The sequence below is a fragment of the Leptosomus discolor genome, chromosome 10 (assembly GCF_034619465.1).
Source record: "Leptosomus discolor isolate bLepDis1 chromosome 10, bLepDis1.hap2, whole genome shotgun sequence".
Classification (NCBI taxonomy): domain Eukaryota; kingdom Metazoa; phylum Chordata; class Aves; order Leptosomiformes; family Leptosomidae; genus Leptosomus; species Leptosomus discolor.
This window is the reverse complement of record NC_141400.1, coordinates 17,502,776-17,523,857: the sequence shown is the minus strand read 5'-3', so window position 1 is coordinate 17,523,857 and position 21,082 is coordinate 17,502,776. Positions and strand designations below refer to the sequence as shown.

At 40.5% G+C, this 21,082-nt stretch overlaps 1 protein-coding gene across 1 annotated transcript in view; it reads right to left on the bottom strand.

The window, feature by feature from the left end:
• Positions 1 to 21,082, bottom strand: part of TRPC7 (transient receptor potential cation channel subfamily C member 7) — a 69,603-nt gene that overhangs the window by 32,300 nt on the left and 16,221 nt on the right. The window contains exon 2 of the mRNA XM_086470778.1: positions 15,814 to 15,996. Within this exon, the coding sequence (XP_086326904.1) occupies positions 15,814 to 15,996 (183 nt within the window). The remainder of the gene's footprint in view (positions 1 to 15,813; positions 15,997 to 21,082) is intronic.

The window sequence follows — 21,082 nt, the reverse complement described above, 5'->3', positions numbered from 1 at the left end:
TAACTTGCTAAAGACATAGGCCATTGAAATAGTAGCTCAACACAGCACTAATATCACTAATACTATATTGTTCTATTCACTGCATACAGACCCAGAGAGAACCATTCTGCACAGATCTCCTTCTGCTGTATATTATAAAAGGTCTGGCTGGGATTTGGCTACTTTAAATGCTTTATCTCAGCGTACCTTTCAAAAAATGACAGCTCATTCTTTACTCATCAAACAAAAAGACAATTTAAAAGCAGAAGGAAAAGCTGTGGGGCTCTGGTACAGAAAGTACATGTTTTGTATCCTGTAACTGAGACTCCTCTTCAGTTTATTGTTCAGAGGAAAAAAGAAAAAGTGAGCAGGAGATAACTGAAAAGGGCAATTTCTTAATGGTAACATCACAACACCACTAGATCCCATAGAAGACTTTCATAAAAAAAAGATTGAACTTCTTTATTTCATATTGTTCTTCAAGGTGATTGAATTTATATTCTTAATCACAAAAGAAGATAATTAAAAGGCAAAATAACTCAAAGAAAAGATGAAAAATAAATGTGTTGCTAATGTAGCTGATTGCATTAGCAGAACCGAGTGTTTCATTTATGAGTATTGTAGCTGAATAAATATTCTTAGGAGGGAAAGGTAAAACCTTCCACTATTTCTAAAAGCAGGACTTTCTGGAGGTGAGGGAGGGATGAAGGGGGTAGAGAGAGAGAAAGAAAGGAGGAAAGTAGAAGCTACTGGGGCTTTGTGGCTGCTGTTGCCCTGCCTGGCAGCCGTCCCATTGCCTTGCTTCAGCCCTTCAAGCTGCAGCCAGCTGGGGGCATTTCAGCTGTAGTCTGTGGTTTTATTTGGCCTGAAAAGTAGAGAAAATCCTAACTGTGCTTTCATCTTCACTATCTATGAAACGGTGATCAAATCGGGAATTTAATGGACTCTTTTCTAGATGTTTGCATAATAACAAAACCGTTACTGCGAGTTTAAATGATCAGTTCATCTCTAGTGCAGAATGAAAAAAAGTTGCACAGTAATTAGGATTGCCATGGAATAGGGCATTTCCTTCTTTAACAGCACGTTAGTAGCTGTTTAAAAAGTGCTTCTTCAGATGAATTAGGCTTTGGGGGCTGCATTTCTCAAAATGAAAAAAATAGAAAGCAAGGCTTTACACCTTCCACTGAATAAATCGATCAGAGGGAAGAAATTTGATGGGTACTTTTAACATCTTTTGTCTTCAGAATTTTTTCCTGGAAATACTAATATTTAAATATGCTTTCTTTTAAGCTGCTTTCAAAAAAAGAGAAAGCTTTTAAAAAAGATACTCTATAAATCACCAGTCCTAGTCCTTCTAAGCATTTAAAGTTTAAGGTTGAGGTGATGACAGCAGTATTGCAAGGAGGCATTTCCTAATGCCCCGTGTTTATGTTTGTGCTAACGCTGGTAGGGCTTGTTATCTTTCTGGCAAATAGGCAGAAAGACGAAGTGGAGGGAAGCTAGACAGAGAATTGATTCCCTTTGTAAATTTTATTTTCAGATATGATGAATTCAACAGCAATTGTAGCAACTCATGGAAAGGAAAATTACACTGGTGCAGACTTTTGAGACAAAGGGCCAAAGCAACAGCTCTCATAATTGTTCACCACATTATGAGAATTGATTCAGACAAAGAAATTCCGTTGTCCTTGGCAGTGAGACAGTCAAAGACTTTTGCTGGTTGGCATTTCAGACAATTCATCAGGCAGTTTAATCTGTTCATTTTTTCACTCTGTCTGGGAACAGCTACAATTAAAATACAAATATAGGAAAACTCAGAAGGAATTGTCGTAAACCCCAGTTCATTGGAACAATTTATTTTGTACAAGGCAATAAAGATTGGCAGCATGCCATAGAGTCTTGATGGTGTTCATCTTACTCTGGTTATTACAAAAATGAGGGAAAAATAAGATCAGGATAAGAAGGATAAGAGCTTGAATGAGTTTTGATCTGTTATTTGCTTACAGCAAGCAGTACAGTTTTTCATTATGTTTGCTCCATCAGATATTAATGAAATACGTGTGACCCTTGGACAATGCCAACCCTTGCTCTATCAAACTTTCAGAAATCTCATCAGAGACATTACAAGGCCATTTCACTTGCTCTCTTCTCTGGGAACGGGCACTGACACCAAGTTAAAGATTACACTAATGCTTTGCTTAGTGTCATAGGCACAGAAATGAACAGAGTTTGAGACAAAAGCTTCAAGGCAGAAAGTTTCAAAGTGTAATGAAAAATGGTGATATAGTATATTGAATTTCAGAGGCCTAAATGCTGCAATGCTTTTTCAAATTTCCCATTAAATGCTATTTCCCTTTCTTCAGTACTGGAAAATGAGGCTAGGAGGCTTTTAGAGACAAACTGTGGCTGCTCCTGTGCTGCATCCCAGAAGAGATACGTAGAAGGTGTTGCAGTAGGACCAGTGTGACTGGGGCTGTACAGTAGGGCAGGATATTGCTGATTGAAATGGAAGCACTGGCAGTGAAGGGGATTGCATGGGTCCAAGAAGAGCCTTTTAAAAGCATTAAGTGCTTTATCTCATGGGCTGAGTGAGTCCCAGGCTGATAAAGGTAATGCATCAGGATCCGGGAGCTCAATCAAAATGTTTTCCAATGCTTCTGCATTCAGAAACTGCAGTGTGATCTTTTCTGGTCCCATGGCACAGAGACCCCAGTAGATGGTGGTGGTATTTCCTTATACCATGCATGCCTCTCTGATTTAAGAAGAAAACGGTGCTTCCCTCCCGCCTATCAGTTACACATTTTTTTAAGTTAAAAAAAGGTAAAAAAAGATAAATACATAAAATCAGACATCAATCTGAAGAGCCAGCTGAAATAATGAAGCTGACAAAGTGGCATTTTTGAGAGCCACTGAAAGGCACAGGGAAGTATTGACACCCCCAAAAGCTACTGTTCTGTGCTACAGGGGATTAAATGAGTGAGATGAGTATTTGTCTAGAATATGGAAAAAAAACTCTCAAAGCCTTCAGTGGGAATAGAAAGGGCCCAAAGGAACCGTTTTACACATAGAAATAAAGAGAATGTTTTAGACACCACTGTGGATATCACATTGAACAATAACTTTTCCACATTTCTATCTGGTTTGATGTATGACAGCTCTTTCTTCTAGCTTATCATGTATACGCATCGTGGGAAAGCACTTTATAGCTCTTATGACAGAGAGGTTTTTTCCGCAGCATACTTGTTCAAAAATGCATGAGTTTGGCTACACAGACAATAAAGTACCTTTATATCTCTATAACTGTTTAGGAAGTTACTCCTGATAGAAAACACTGTAGTAGAAAGAATTTAATTTTTTATTTTCTTTTATATCGGACAGAGAAAGAGCCTGTGATGAGGACCCTGGTCACTTCTGCTGTTCAGTATTAGCACTGTGGGGGCCTAAGCTGTCAGCAGATAGACACTGTTTAAACCCCCTATCCAAAACCCCCCATGGTTCTTACCTGAAGGGCATCTGTCTTATCCTGTGGCACATAACAGATAAACTACAGCGAGGTGATAAAAACCCAGGTTATTCTTGAGAGTGTCAGACAATGCTTACACATCAAACAGGGGAAAAAAAAAAAAAAAAAGAAAAAAGGAGAAGACGTCTATCTTGGACAGAAAAAAGCTGCCAGTAGAAATAAGGAAACTTATGGTAAGACAGATAAAAGGCAGAGGTCAGACTCAGATGGCTGGAATAAATTGTGCAGAAAAAAATCAGTATCTCTTATTACTGAAATAATTCCTATTCCCTTATGAGTACAGAAATCTACCACTAAGGCAAAAGAATTAACCACTTGGACAGGATCACCTTGCTGTGCTAATGCACCCTACACTAGATAGCCAGGGGCTGAGGTAGGAAGGAAAAACTCATCAGTGAACCAGTGAAAACAGTTCAAAAACTTGCATGTCAGAATGAACGACACAAATTTGTGACTTTAGCATCCTGCTTTCGCAGAGATACTCCAGTCATGTCCGCTCCAGCTCGCCCCTTTGCTGTAAGCCCTATAACAAATGCTGGCAAACCTCAGCAAACAAAAGCTGCAATTCCGTGAGCAGGGGTGTGTTTAATCAGTGAGTGAGAGCCAGAAGAGGAGCTGCATAAACAGATTTTCAGGAGAACTTCGGTAATGTCAAAAGACACTGGCAGGGGCAGGGGTGAGCTGTTTTTCTTTCTGCACCCATGTCCTTCGAACCACCTTTTGGGTTCGTTTTTAAACATTTGTCTTCTTTTGATATAGCTCATTGCTTCTGCAAGCCTGCATTGACTAACATGTTTTAGGCTGCAGCACCTGCTCACAGGAACCCCTGGTTGGGTGCGGGATGCTTCAAATGCCGAAGAACCTAGCGAAAATGTCGAAACCATTTTGATGGCTCATTTGAGTCAATCATCACCCTGTGCCTCCGAATCACAAGGGAAAATGAGGGGAGTATCAAGAGGTTTGTATACATGGTTTTTCCCAGTTTGCCAGGGATGTCACCAGGGAGCACAGGAGCAGCGCTCCTGCAGGGATCCACACATTGGAAAACCCAGGTGGGATCTGAACGACACAGACTGTGTGCTCTGAAGAGCTGAAAGTGTGAGAGTATTATCACAAGGACTTCGTGACACACCTCACACACAAACACAGCCTGAGCTGAGCTTGCCGTGCTGGTGTTCCCAGCAGGACCGTAGCCAGTCCTGGTCTGGAAGGTGAGTTGGCATTTGCTCGGCAGCAGTGCTGTGCTTGAGCAAAACCAGAGGCAGGGAGGGATGGAAAGCTGGGCTTGCCCATCTCCGCTTCTGTGTAGGCAATGTTGTGTTTCTCCCAGCGGAAAGCTTCACCAAAGGAGATATGAAATCATCCTTTTTCAGTGGGTTGCTGAAGATACTGTGGGAGTATTGGCAAATATCGGCAGGGGTGGAAGAAACTCAGGGAAAGGTTGAAGCAGGAAATTACTGCTCTTCCCCTGAAGAGTAAAAAAATATACTGCCATTTCACCAACGAGGATCAGATGAATTAAATGATAAACATATGCCCACATATAGATGACAGAAAAAAAAAAAGGGCAATGAAAATATTAAAACAAATCATATTTTCTTTACTTTTAAACTGCTTTTCACTTTTGAAGATTCCTTTGCTATTTTAAGCATTCTTAACACTTGAAGCCTAAATAAAGAGTCCGGATTCATACTGAATAAAATACTTTTCTTGAACTGAAACGTACTTCATCGGGGGAAAAAAAAAAAAAACCCACACCTTGAAAAACACCCCGCGGTGGAACAGGTTTTTTTTACCTGGTAAAAGACCAACCTACTTGCAGAGTCATTTCACCTGACGCAGAGCAGGAGACGACAGAGCTCAATGGAAATTACTGAAGCTTGCTCGGAAATGCACAGCACGGGAAAAGGCCACCATATGCATATGCCTTTTCTTATCTTCACCTTGTGCTCTGTTCTGTGAGCCTCCAAGTGAACAAAGAGCCCTTTGTTTTGAAGAAACTATTCTGAGACACTTTAACGGAAGCAGATGGGATATAATATATTTATTTCGTGATCCGGAGTGCGGGAAAAAAAAAAATCTGCCTTTAGCAAGTGCTTGTGCTATTAAATGATGACAAATGAGGTTGTCAGAGGGTAAATATGGCTGGAACTTGGCTCACTGGTTGCTGTTGTGCCTGATAAGAGTTGCAAGTAAAACTGTAGAAAGTTTAAGAATAGAAAACTACTTGCCTTATTATTTATGAATTAAAAAATAATAAGTACCAATCCAAATACCCATGCCATGAGACTGACCTTTTCACAAAAGAGACCTGCTCTAATTACAGTTAAATTCTATCCATGGCCACAGGCCCAGTTTTTAAAACACTTTGTGCCAGAGTAACCTTACAAGGGAGAGGAAATCAGCAGGTCCAAATTCCTTCATCCAGACGCAAAAAAGAATTTCACGGGACCCTGTTCAACTTGCATGAAAGAAAATTCAACAGATCAAGACTCATTTCAATGGGATCTGACCATCGCATAAAAATAAACACTACATGAGAAAAGGTCCTCTGAGATACTGCAGTTGCTGCAGACACACATTTTCCTGCCCTGAGGATTGCTGCAGCTTTCCCTCTGTCCCTAAGGTTCATTTGACTGTCTAATGGAATCACACAAATATTCATGAGGTTCTTGCTCATTCTGTAGATGAGCTTTATGAAAGTCTCGGTGAATACTCAGAACTGATATTTGGAGTCTAACATCACTGTTTATAAACCTGGTAGCAAAGGAAAAAGGTTTATATTTATAGGCAGAGACCAGATGAGCTGGAATTATTAGAGAAAAAAAAACCCAAACAATAAATTGTGCAATTTCAGCCTCTGAGTTACTTTTTAGACATAAACACAGAAGTATTTATTATGGTTTTAGTAATAAATTACACCTCTCATAAAATCTTTCACATACACCTTTCTGAACCAAAATATATTTCTTGTTAGAGCCGTTTGGCAGTGGGGAAATACTTGCTTGCATCAAATCCCAAGGTACTCACATATTCCCCAGTTTTATGGAAATTCAATATCTGGATCCACTTACTGGTTGACCTGAGTTATCTACTCCAAAATTCTGATTTTGAACACTTAAAACCTTGGCATAGCTACAGTTTGCAACCACATCTCTTTCCTGTGACTCCGCTCTATCAAAGAAAGCATGGGGGTTGGGATAAATCTTCTGCTCTCTGCTAAATCACGGAGTACATTAACAGGATCAGGATCTCACTTTGCAAAGGTGACAAGAAGACAGAACTAAGGAGTGAAGGTCATACCAGCATCCCAATGCTTGTGTAATTGCCCCAAACCACCCGTGCAGCACAGCTCTGTGAAGGAGACAGAATGATCCCTTTAGAATGAGAAACATGGGTGGAAACACGATTTGACCAGGTACCAGATTGTTAAACAGGCACAAAATAAAACCCAATAAAAACAAATCAGCTTAATAGAAAACAAAAATAATGGGGTCAATAAAACTGCCAGGACCATTTCAAATGCAATTTGCCCATTGACAGAAATGATCTCCAGTGCTGAGTGAAAACACAAAATTAATAATCCTCTTAGCAGTGAAAGGAAAGGAGGGGGATTTTTTTGTCATTCTGTTGTATTTCCAAGTCAAGTGATATAAAACTATGTCTGATATATTTGAGATTTATAGCTAGAAACTGTAGAGTTTATACAAATTCTTTAATTAGTTCAGTTTAAATCTTTTTCTACCTAAAGTGTCTTTATAATTTCACTTCCCTAAGACAAGGATAAAGGCTCTTTTTTGTGCTAGGCATTCTCCTATAGGGTAATGAATAAGGTGGTTGGCTCTTGAGAAAACAGAGTTTTCATATTCTAGTGGGCTGCATGTTTTCTGAAGAAATTTGTTGCTAATACCTGGTTCCTCCTCTTTTTACGTATACGAATAAATCTTATCACTGAATTATTTATCTGAAAACAAGCAAATTAATTGGAAGTCACAGCCTTTAACATTCCAGGATTTTAATTTCTGTGCAGAATCAAAACCACTTAGAAATCCTATTATTTAATTATTCATCTGAAAACATGCCACAATAAAAAGCTACCAAACAAGCTGCCTTTCGTATCTAAAAAAAACCAACCACAGTAGGCACAGAAGGAGAAACTTAAAATGCTTTTCCTCCCCCAGGAGAGTCAGTAAACTATTTTCCCTCGGCTACATGGTGAAGAAAGGCTAGGCTGGTGCTCAAACTCAAATGCCCCCACTGCGAATGGCTTCATTCCCAGCAGAGCTTATGAAGAGAAAGAATCACTCATAGGATGAGACTCCTTTCAACATGAAGTAGAGTCTCCCAAAAATGTACTCAAATGTAGCCACCTACAGGTGTGTGAAAAGAATCTCTTGTAGGAGAGCCACACTCTGGCTCGGTAGCCACGCAGACATCCGAATTTGAACACCACCTAGGAAAATAAACTCAGCAAGTTGAAATACTAAATCTTTTTTTCTTTTCTGAAGGGTGGTACTCATCCCCACCTGACTTTCCATCCAAAATGCACATTAGCAGGTCTACTGCCTGTGGTGAGATAGATGAAGCCAAAATTGGAGGCAACTAAGGTCAGGTTTATAGCAGACCGTATTAATTGATATTTTCTAAGAGAAAATTATTATTAATAAAGGTAATTTTAAGTCCTTTCATCTGTGATGGACATCCATGCAATGGGTTTTATACGCTCCTGTGCCCAATTGTCAATGTCTTGATGGACATCTAAAACCCTGTGGCACTTTGCAAATGAAAATAATTAAGTCTGCATGTTACAGTAAATTTGGAATATTGCAAACACCACTCAAGATGGAGAAATGATTCATTCAAGCCTTGAAATGATGGATGTATGGGCAGGAAATAACAAAATGAGATTCATCTTGGAAAAGAAAAGAAATTAAAACATCTGGGCAAAAGGAAATCATCAGAACCACTGATTTCAGTGGGAGGAAGGAACCTTGCTAATGAAATGCTCAGAGACATAGAATCACTTTCTGTGAGGAAGGGAAGTAACTCCTTCCCTTTCCAATCCCTGACAAATGTCTGTAATATGCAATTAAAAATGTAAAAAGAAAAATTACATGGATAAGCTTAAGAGTCCAAAATGACCACAGTGTTTCTACTGTTCACATACATATTAGATTACGTTTGTACAAGATTGACTGGTTCTCCAGTGATGGAAACAAGAGACACTTTACTTCCCACCACCACAATCCAAGCCATCAGAGACTCCACAAAACCTTAGTTAGATATTCCTGAAACTAAAGGGTGGAAAACAATTAACCAGGGCTTACAGAAACAAAAGCAAAAAGCTAACTTCCTGGAAGCCTTTCTTCTTGAGGAGTTCTCCTCCTTGAGGCATCACATTTAGGTAATAAAACATAACCCTGTGCTGCTTCAAGCCATATCTGTGCATGTACAGCCATTGGGGTACAGGAAGATCAACTTGGTCCCATGGGAAATGCCTAAACTTAATTTTGTTCCAAAGAAGGACAAACAGCCGCAAGAGAGATTTTCTGTGACCTATGCAGCTCTGAAAGCTGCGGAGCTGAAACTTCTTTTTTGGGTTAGTGAAATCCAGTTTTCCATTCACGTTAAGGCTAATGCACAGGATGTGTGCAGGGTAGTGGGCGGTGTGTCCCAGTGCACCCTCTTCACCTTTCTCCTGCAGCAGTCCCTCCCCAGGGCACAGAATTGCAGGAATTTGCAGCATAACTGTAAATTGAGAGCACACAGAGCTTGCAGAGCCATAGCTACCCACTGTGGCACATGGCACAGCTGTACTCCTTGCTCTCCAATGGGAGGAGTTTCAGAATTTCTTGTCTTCCTTGGACTTCTCCTGCCCTCTTTTCTCCAGTTTATTTTCTCATGCATCTCTTGCAAACACCAGGCTTTTCCAGTTAACCTTCCTGCCTGTGTTTGGGGCAGTGTCTGTTACTGCACATTTCAAAGGGCAGAGCTGTGTCCTCAGCAGGAGCAGGGCTGGTTCTTTTGCCCATTCAGGGACTAACCTTCTCTAGCTCCCATGCAGGGTAGAAATGCTGCAGGTGGGGCCCCATTCAATGGTGAGGAGGACCCTGGAAGGCATTTCATGCACAAGATACTGTGCGGGGTAAAACCGCATCCTCTGAGCAAGTGAATGAGGAGCACAGGTTGTTGCAGCAGTTGATGACAGCTGGGACTTCTCCTGCCCTTGAGTATCTGAGTCGCGTGACCAATGCAGTGAAAAATTATAATCTAATACAGCCATGAGTATTCTGTTTGGAGCATCCTCCATATGTTAATTATTAATAATACAGTTATGAGAAAAGTTCCTGTTCCAGCTCTCTATTAAATAGGATTTACACAGCCATCTGGTGTTCTGTTTAATTCTTATTAATTTTTTTTTTTCAAACCCAATTTGTGTGTCTTACTGTTAATTAAATTAAAACTCGTGAAAGAGAAAGGTGCTCTGTCTTTGTGATGGCTATGAACGGAGCTGCTGAGAAAAAAAAAAGAGGTGGGCACTCAACATTTGCAATTAAAGACTACAGCAACGATAATTCTGACATTGGGAAAGAAGGAGAATGAATGTCACCTCCTACAGAGAAGCAACAGCTTTAGACCTAAAGGTAAATGTTGACATATAAGCCTCTTGCCAACATTAAAGGATGACAAGAAAGGAGCATAGCAGTACAGACAAAAATGAGAACAAAAGATATGAAGGTCTCTGTAAAGACGATATACACCAGTAAAATGGTTTTGTTGCAGTACTTCAAAACCTGCATTTTCTCACTATTGGCTGTCCAGGGGAAGAGTCCAAGAGAGAGTTATCCCAGCCTCTGCACCTCTGCCTCTCACAGGTAGAAATCACACCCTGTCTTAATTAGAAATAATTTCACACACAGGGAAAAACTGTGCTACCCTTCTGTTTCCAGTATCTGACTGAAAACAAAATTGTTTGTTTCAAGAAAAAAACCCACTTTATTCTGCAATTTTCAGTCAAGAGCATGAAGTAAACTCTAATTTAGGTGTTGTAAGCCTGCATGAAGAACAGCTGGGAGTATCCCTGGCTCAAGGAGCTCAAGGTCAGTTTTATTTTCTTTCCTTGGGACCAGAACTCCCGCGTTTAGCACTTTTGGCTATAATCCACCAGGAACACCCAACCTAAATAATTGCTGTTTCGCTTTAATGCTGCTTTTATTTTGCCATTTCTGTGAGTAGCTGCTGGACTCTGCCACGGTGTTTGGTCTCACACTGTGACAGTTCCCCAGCCCTCCCATACAACAACACACCTGAACAGCCTTGCTACAACATCAGCAGGGTGCTCTGCTGCTCTTCCTGCACCCAACCTTTCTCTTCCCTTTGCCCGTGGCCCTGCACAGCTGGAGGAGAAAGAAATCACTTCTGACTGAAGCGTGCAAGTGTGAAGCATAGCTAAATAATACCAGGGTAGACAACAGTAAATTTGCAACCATCCCAGAACACGGGCTAAAAGTCTATTTCTTGGAAAGAATCCAGGACTCAGTAAATGCTCAAATGTTTGCAAATTGTTTGTTTCGCTCTTGACAAACTGTTCCCATTGTAATAATTTTCAAGGAACCATGAATCATTAGGACAGCTAATTTGAAGGGAGAAATTACTCTAGAAAACTTGAACATAGGACATTTAAGTGCGGTTTTCCAAGAATCCTGGGGTACAGGGTGATTATTTAGTTCTTTCAGAAAGGGTAGAGAATTAGTGTAATACAGTGTTTTTAAAGACCACTTTGTAAACTACTGTAATTTTAGCTTTCTCCTTGCTGCGAAATATGTACAAGCAGAGTTTCTTAACTCTTCAATGACTTTCTATATGAGGTCTTTCAATTACCTTAGAGCCTTAAACTTGCTTTCTTAGCAGCATCTCATATGTGCTAGTAGCATGCTTTGCAGAAAAAAATGGAAAAAAAGACACAGGCAAGTGAAGTATGGAACTTTTCATACTTTCTTGAATGACTTTCCAAGACTCATTTCAAATTTTGTGAGCTAAGAAAAAAAGATAATGAGATAATGATCAATAAAGATGTCTCCTTTCAGCTGAGAGGAGAACTGCTGGTTTTGGAGTAGCAAAGGGGTGAGGTAACAGGGAACTCTAATAGAAAGCACAGAAGAAAAAGTGAAGAGAAAGATCATTCAGGACAAAACCCTGTTGTAGGTACCAGTTGCAGGTTTACTGAGTAGAGAAGGCAAGAAGGCTTCAGTCCCCTTTTTAGCCCTGATGTGCACGCAGGGGTTTCCTGCACTGATACAGCGTGATCACTGAACAGGTCTGTGAATATCCATGTTAAGGACAGGTTGCCCCCCAAACTGGGGATTTTCAAGCAGGGATTTGCCCTTCAGAAGCAGAAGCACAAGCAGCACAGTGTTTTGGGCTAAAAGCTACCATGAGGTTGGTGGCTGAGTTCCCTGCTCTGCAGGCACGATGTGCACCGATGCGAGGGAGGTGCAGCCTCCAACTCTAACCAAGAGTGACTTCTTGGGGAACACAATTGCTGAATTCAGGATCAAGAATATACTGTGTTGGAACCAAAATACGGACTTAAAATTTAATCTGTATGTGTAGCGTCAATTGCATCCCTAAAATTTTCAGATGGGCACATAGAAAGAAAAAGAAAAAAGATGGCAGAGTTTATTTAAATCCATAAAATGCAACGTGATGGCTCTCGGTTTCAAAATTCTTCTCCCTCTGCCTCCTCCTGGGCTCTATGGCCATTGGCCTTTGAGGAGGAGGACAACTCCATGAGGACTGTGAGCTGGGCATGGGGTGGGAGAAGCTGTTAGACCAGCTGCTAGTACTAAAGAAAAATACCATTCTGAGACACCGTGGCTGGATGATGAAGTGACAGAGAAATTTAAAAGAACAAGGAAGATTTTAAAAGTTTGTGCAAAAGCCTGATCAAGCTCTACTGATGCAATTGCTCTCCTGCCTGAGGATGGGAGCCTTGATATCTTTCCTAGACTCTTGAAATAAAAATCTGATAAAATGCAGACTGCATCAGTAGCAGTAAAAGTCAAATCACGGATATTAAGTAATAATTTTCCATACAAATTTTTCTCTGCAAATTTTCATCAAAGAAAGCCTACTGTAGGCACTTAGAGTACTAATATGAATATGTGAACTAAGAAGCTATTGGTAGAAATTGATTTTTTTTAAACACCAGATATTTAGTCTGGATACTAATTGAAAAAACCCTCATAACAACTAACACCTCTTTTAGCTTATTTTCTCAGACCATTCTGAAGTCCCTGAAGTTGTCTTGTCTAAGATTCTTTTTGCTGTTCATGGGAAAGAATGAATATAAAATACTTCAGAAGCTCTCTACTCATTTAAGTAAGAACATCTTTATTTCTTCGTCTCATCTAGACCTCGCTAAGGTGGAAAATGCAAAACTGACCATCTGAATGTCAATGCCAACGGTGGAGGCAGGGAGCAGGGGTGGCAGGCACAGCTGTAGTCCCTTCACTAGTCCTACCTTGCCAGCTAAACTTCCAGGACAATAAAAACAGCAAATACAACTATTTCTGGGTCGTTCCAGTCCCAGGGTGCAGTTAAACTGGAAAGGTCTCCGTGTCCCTGGGACTGTTTCTGAGTGAGTTACCACCATCCACATCTCAGCCCCTGGACTGGGTCTGGGCAGGCAGCACTGTCAGGCCAAGTGATGGGGCTTGGGGACTCGGGCACTGGGGGTGGGAAAGCACTTGGTGTGCCTGCCTCGCTCTGCCTTTTGCACCTGGAGGGCCACCTGCGATCTCGCTTACCCCTGTGAACCATTGCATTAGCTTTGAAAAAGAGACTTGAAATTTTTACAGGATCTGTCCAAGAATTGGTTTATTAAACACGTATAATAATTCACCCTCCATCTACCCCTCTCTAGTATAGGATTTTCCTCAAATGAAAGTAGATTTCAGAGCATAGGGTTTGCATACATAAGTATATATCTGCATATGTACATGCACATTTTGTACAAATAAGCCTCTCAGCTGGATAACAAACTTGTACCTGAAATGTATTGCATCTTAAAGAAATCACTACTGTGTTGCCATAACACAATCTCTTTGTTCAGCAAGTGTAATAAATATCAATCTATTATCATAAGTCACTGCCAATAACCAAAGCCATTTATCTGAGTATGTCTCTGCCTCCCACAAATGGAACTGACTTTCACGTTAGCAGTTAAATGCTCATCTTACACATAGACATACACTGCTTGCTGAAAAGAATATTCTGAGAAGTGCTAACCTGAGAGTCAACATGAGGTTGACGAATGCTCATGTCTATGTTCTGTAATTAGTTTAACAGTTATTGTTGGTGAACAAGTTGCTGTGATCCAGAAAGGCTGCTCAGCTTTCCTGGGCACAGGAAGACATTTGTACATAAAAAGATCAACTGTATATGATCTATCACAGATGCTTTAGGTCAGTGTTCACACCTTATGAAAAAGTGCACATATATACAATGTAAGAAATGGAGGAAATATTCCTCTGAAACCAGGTAAGCTAGGATGAATGGGCTCAGAGCAGAATAATAACTAACAGCAATTTAGCTCCAGCTAATGGTCTTGGTATCTAAAGGATAACACAAATATTTAGAAGAATAAACAAGCAAGACTGTGCAGAAGGCTTTATACATTGAAAAGGCTTGAGATTCTGACCAGCTTCACGATAATTCTCAGACCACAGGTCACTGGGGACTATTCCTTGATGAGCTGTTGTCGGTGTCTTTTAGATGAGTTCATTTTCTGAAAGAGCATCAGAGTAAGTTTGGCCTCCTGTTACCAAAGCAACAGCTTCAATAACCCAACTTGACCCAGCTTGTTGAAAGACATCTACAGAGTGAACTGTTATGCTCAGCTTTGGTGATGGAACAATACAGAGACACGACATGCTAGAAGGAGGTATTTGGCTTCATACTGTGTGCTCCTACATGAAAGCAATTAACTTCAAATAAGAGTTTTAAGATTCTCTTTAATTAATGGCTTTCATAACAGGAAAAGACCTTCTCTAGCCAGCGCAGCGGCACAGTCAAGAGGCAAACTGAAGCAGGTGGCGGGTTTGGGAGGAGAAAGAGAGAGCAGATGTTAGCTTGAAAATTTGGACTGCTCTTTGAGTCCCATAGCAGGAGCCCAGTTTCCATCAGTGCATATTGTAGGAGTAATTAATTGGGACCACCCAGGCCTAGGATTTGCCAGAATCAAATTTTCCATTCACACAACATGCTTCCGTAAAGCTGAATGTTTGTTTAAAATAATTCTAAAAGTCATTCAGTCTTCATGTTTTTTTCTTAAAAGATACTTCTTCCTTCTGTTTTGTAGATTTGGAGAAATATGAACTCCTACAAGATGGATCTGGAGATTTAGGAGAGTGGAAGCAGGGAATATATCACTTTTTATCAGTTTATCCACTTTCACATGCTTCCAAAAAACAAAATTCCAGGTTAATTAGAAATCCATTTTTGAGTTTTTTTGATCTAATTCTGAATAAAAATTACAAAACCTTTTTTTTTTTTAAATTTAAATTCCACTTTCTATCACACTGCAGTAAAAAGTCTTGACTATGCCAAAATTGCTACTTTTTGTATGTGTTCTTTCTGTAACGTTGCAGGAAGGGTAACATATTTGATGGTTGCAAGTGGCTTTGGAGACTAATGCGTGAGATGTGGGTCAGAGAGAAGTGGTCAGGGAGCATTTGAGAGCAGGCAGGTGAGACAGAAGGCTTGGTCTGCTGACTTCAGTGAGGTTGCAGAGTCCAGCTATCTCCTCAGTCAAAGCAGAAGATGTGGCTTGGAGGAAAGCCAGGTGGTTTGGGAATGGTGAGGATCTGGACCAAATTCTTCGCTTTTATAAAGCGTGGCCAAAGATACCACAGCATCTGCTAATTTCATCCCTTACCTTCATGTAAATCACAGTGAAGGAAGGAAGACCCTCAGTATGGTACGGTAACAGCTTTTGGGCCCTGCTGAACTCTTCAGAGATGCATGGTCATGACCCGCACAAGAAGCATTGTGCTCTGTGTGCAATCCCTTGGGCCGTACACACATCCATGTCTATCACTTTAAAGTAAATGCCCCACCTGCTGTAATACACCCTTTGCAAAGAACCTTCTCCATGTTAATGCAAATCAAGCCACAAAATGCTAAAATTCTCAAGGATAGTCCTGGTGCCACTGAAATCTCTCTTTCATTTATTATTCTTCAGGTGGCATCAAGGAAGCATAATTTAGATGTGAAGACCTGTTTAACAGGGACCCAAAGAAACAGCTTACCTTTTTGACCTCGTATTTAATTGCAAGTTTAATCCTGCTCAGACTGGGCCGGTGGTGCTCAGGGCACAAATGTATGTTTACATCTCCGTTGAGAATAGCCTCTACTTCTTCGGTGTCTCTGCACAGGTCCAGCACCCCCACGACAAAGTCCTTGCATTGCATAGATAGCTTCCTATAGTCGTTCTAAAGGAAAACAGAGAAAAATAAGTTATTTAACTGTGCACTTGAAAGCATGCCTCAAACAAACAAAGGAAAGAAGCAAGAGAGAGCAGTCATGAGCAAGGTTACTTCTGCAAAGCTACTGACTGGACTAGTAAGAAAGCACTTGATTTCACCCAGGATGTAGCTAGCTTTTCACAAATATACATGAACTCCTCCAGACTTAATTAGCAAGGTTTCTATCAGCAGAATAATTTACATTACACTAGAGCACCCTTTACAGAACAACAAGCAAATAATTTACAGTGGAATTTTGATTTTAAGCAATGGCTTGATCTCTTCTCTCTGTGTGGCCCACCTTGTCAGTATGTGAAATGATGACCGAAGAAAGGTGCTGCTAACAGGCTAGAATTTACAGCAAATTTTACAATTTAGATCCCTTACTAGTAATTCTTTCTTTACTAACTTTCAAGGAGTTTCAGACTGGTACAACAAGCTGAAGCATCACACACAGATATGTTCAAATGAATTATATAGTTGTAATACCAATTGCAGTGTCAAATTTATTACCTAAGAGTTTGGTTAAACAGTCCCCAAAGAGCATCCAGAGGATCATTTTTGTCATAACACTTCTCCAGGAAATGGGACTTCAGAAACTTGACATGATTTCCTATGAAATAATTTCACCTTGCAAACCCAAATTACACTTGTAGGAAAAGAGATAGTACGTAGCTGACTTGATAGAAGGCTAGAAGAGCAATTTCACTGCCTTAAATTAAATTGTGATTGATTTTCACATGCTGACACTTAAAAAATTAGGAAAATGCCACCATCTGAGTAAATGCAGTAAATTAGAACATAACAGATTAGGGTTACAATTAAGATCCTAACAAAATGGTGATATTAAAGACTCAATGCAACAAATAGAAATAATAAGCATAAGACAAGCTCTTACTGACTTGAGAGATCTTTTCAAATTAGGTTTGATGAGTTAATTAAATTCAGCAGCTTATCTAATTAAGCCAGCAGCCAAAAAAAGAAGATAGTTAAACCTGGCTTTGATGAAATGATAGGAGTAACCTGGCTTTGTACTCCTGTATTTTCTAAATTATTAATTCTAACGTTTACACATAGCAACGTATTAGTCTTTCTTGTTAGGCAAAGATCTCAAAGCACTGTGCAAACATTCATTAATTAGGTAGATCAGCACTGTCTAAAATATGACATTATTAGTGGTGGCAATTTCTTTGGATAGTTTTTCCCCTTCAGAACCGAGATACACTTGATAATGAATATTTTTTAAATAAGTTGGTTTAATGACTTTGTCATACGTTTGAGGTTGTTTTGTGTGTGTGTGTGTGTGTGTGTGAAAGGAGGCATAACATAACAACAAGCAGATGTTTATCTCTGGCAGAGCAGGTGCATGTCCCATCGCAGAAGCTGGAGCACCAGGACTACTATAAATTTGCCAGTTTACTGCACTAAGATTTAAGATGTTCTCAAGGTTCACACAGAAAATGACTGTATGTTTGCATCTAACTCTAGTACCCAAGTATTTTGTGGAGATAGGTTTTGTGGAGTGAATGTTATCAAATAAGGAGTGAAGTAAGGTCTGAAATGTAAATGAAAGACAGATTGTGCTTTATGGATTCAAAGAGCTCCTCTCTAATCAATTCTGTGCTTTAATCTTCACCATACAAAGATGCATTTCAATAAATAGAAAGCTTGTCTGTTTGCCCAAACAAAAATATAGCCTGGAAGTAACTGCAGGAGTTGTGAAGGACAGCAAATACAGATAGATCTGAAAAGAGATGGAGGCTGGGAATGACACACCTAGCTGCCACAGCTAATGGAGACACTTAATTAGCCCAGCAGGTTTAAAAGAAACAAGGGGAAGGACTCCGCTAAGCTGTAATACCATTCTATATACTGTTTGCAAAGTTCACAAGCTTATCTCTTAGCCAGCACATTTTAGGTAATTCTCATCACCATTTCCACATCATCTGAACAACTGATATGTATTAGCTCAGATAATTTTTCCTCTTCTGCTTTCCTTAAGGAAAGTGGATAGTTAGCAACTGGGAAAGTGCTTCTAAAGCAACTGTAAATGGCAAGCTTTAAATGTAAAAGCTGGCAAACTCCATCAAGACCCGACTTTATTCACATCTCCAAGCCTAATGTTTTTGCTGGTCCTTACATTTGCAAAGATTATGAATGATTTTTCAGTTCAAAATTATTTGCTACAATTTTTAGGTCGACACAAGCAGCAACACAATCTACCCAAGATAAAAGCTGCATAAAACAAAATAAAACAAAATAAAATAAAACAAAATAAAACAAAATAAAACAAAATAAAATAAAATAAAACAAGACACAAAAAAGTGCCTTCCAGCCAATCTGCAGACAGGGAGGACAGCAGCCTGCTGCTCTCAGGAGACTTTACTCACGTGTTAAGACAAGCCACAATGGTCACTGAACCTGCTGTGTCTTCTGACGGTTCCTTTTACAAAAGCATTTGCCAACTTTGTTCTGGCTCCCTTGATGCTCATGGTCAAAACAGAAAATCCTGTTCAGTCTGATGGTGAGGACACAGTCACTCAGTGACCCTCCTCCCATCAGTGTCGTTCCCTTTGCAAGCGCAGATTATTGGCTGTATCTTTACTAAAATCTGAGATTAACAGGAGACCGACAGCCAAGCTTCTCCTGACCCTGGCTTGCATAGTGCGGCTTTGATGACACAAGCAAAAACAACCTGCCTGCATATAAAATACTGAATTGCAAGTCATGACACCCAGTAAAAAACTCCAGGAAGCCAAGAAGATTTACGAGCGAGTGGCATCCAAGCTATACTGGTGCATGTGCCAGTGCTGTGTAAATTGCCTGTATTTCGTGCATTTGGAACCATCTGAGATCCTGCATGCCCTGCACCAAGGAGTGCTGTGACAGTGGTGGGGCTCGCTTCTGCGTAGGACAGGAGGCTGCAGCCCCAGGGCAAGGGTTAGTGAGGGTGGAAGCATCAGGAGGAGGAGATGAAAGAGAACCAGGATGCATTTCCAGCTACTTTTAGTTACACCAAGGTTTTCAAAGACCGGAGCCTGGAGGACTCCTTGGTGACTCTGCCAGGAGACAGAGGGGCAGACGGCCACTCTGTCTTGGGGGGCAAAGGGCCAACCGCCACTTCACTGCTGCCTCTGGGGTTCGACCCAGAAATATCTAAATAGATTTCTGGGGGGAACCATCCTGATTGCAAGCCTGGCCAGGCAGTGGGCTGCCAGTGGGAGTCTTCTCTCCCACCACCACAACAAACTCATGGCTGGAGGCACAAAATCCAGCTCAGTCCTCTCAGCAACGTTATGAAAACAGACACAGGCAATGACAATAACGAAAACCTTCCTGAGTACTCCAGTTAGCTGCCACACTCAGGAGTTCTGAGGATTGGGAGTTTCATAAAACAGATGGATCTTTACAGTAATGAAAACAGCAAATCACACATGAGGGATGCTGGGGCTTCATCCTGACAAGCTGACCACTGCCAGGCCTCAGGGAGGAAGATGAAGGATACAACTAAGTGTACAAGAGAGACAGTCTGCTTCAAAAAACATATGGAGCCAGTATTTTATTTCCTATAGAGACAGCGAGCAGAGAAGGATCAGGATAATGCTTGAGAACATTACAATATGATTTTTCAAAAACTAGAACATAATAAAAGGATTCCAAATTAGTAATTTCCTGCTTCTTCTAACACTGTTGTACATGTGGAGTTAAAAATGTCTAATTTTGCTGTTTTGAAAAGGCTGATGGTACTTGTCATTCACTGCAATTTCTCTGAGTACCCTATTATTATCTGTTGATTATGTTCTAAATGAACTCTGTCATGTCTCCACATCTGTTCAAAACCACCCAGATTTCTTCACAGAAGAGCTGTTTCAGGTCAGAAGGATGGAGTCTGATTAAAAAGTTAAGTGAAATGAGAAAACGTAAGACCAGCAACCTATCTTGGCTAGTTAGTGAAAAAAAAAAAAAGAAAAAAACAAGCCACTATTTAAAAAGCAATCACAGTCAAGGATTGAAAAGGAATTTAATCTGTGGGAGCCTACCTCCGAAATGCCAGCGTTGCAGGTGCATTTTGGATGGCACATAGAGATGTCTGGCCTTGATGCTGCAACATTTAGTGAGCAGGTCTGAGATTTGCTGAACCCCTCGGTGAGATGAACTTTCACCAGAAACTGGAGTGGGGCCAATGGTCCAGAAAATAAGAGGATCAAACAGCTTACGTGTAATTACAAACTACCTGTCCAGTCCCAGATTCAGGAACACACTTGGGCTTATGTTTAAGTCCTGCTGATGCTGACGAAATACTTGCAAGCTTGTGTTTCAGTGAAGCACTGAAGCAATCTTCTTTTGGGCTTCAGGAATTTTGAAGTGGGGTGACTGTCAATCAGACAACCTGCAGGTTTTTTTGGTTGTAACCATTGTGGATTATTCACTGCACAGTTGTTACTGGAAATGGGGCCACAGGACAGTGCACGGCACACAAATACAGAACAACCAGCATGAGTGCACTACTCATGAAAATTGCTCTGTATGTCATCATTTAGGACATTGAATTAAATTCTCTCTAATAATTGCTTCCCAATAACATCTGTAAAGAGCAGGACAGGTATCACAACCCATCAATAGATAGTCTAAGCAGAGATAATTCAAGTTTCACAGGTTTTCCTGCTGTCCTGTATACAACTAGTTGTTCTGTTAGCCTGTACTAAAGCTTCAGGGTCGGATTTCTGATCAGTAAAGCTAGAGTCACAGATGAGTTTCCCTTGGAATATACAACCCCATATCTGGCTCAGAATTGTTTAATATATGGAGCTTTTTCTAGGGAAAAAAACCCCACAACCTATTGCTGCTTATAAATACACCTCTTTTTTCCCTGAATAAAAGGAGGAAAATAAGAGCAGACACAGGATGGTGGCTACGTATTAATGCCACCATTTCTCAAGGGCTCCGCCCATGGTATATTGTCTCATAAATCTGCTCCACTGGGCTTTGAGGGCTACCACATCAATCCAAGACTTCTGGCACTAATGGACATGAATGTCCAGCATCTGAGACT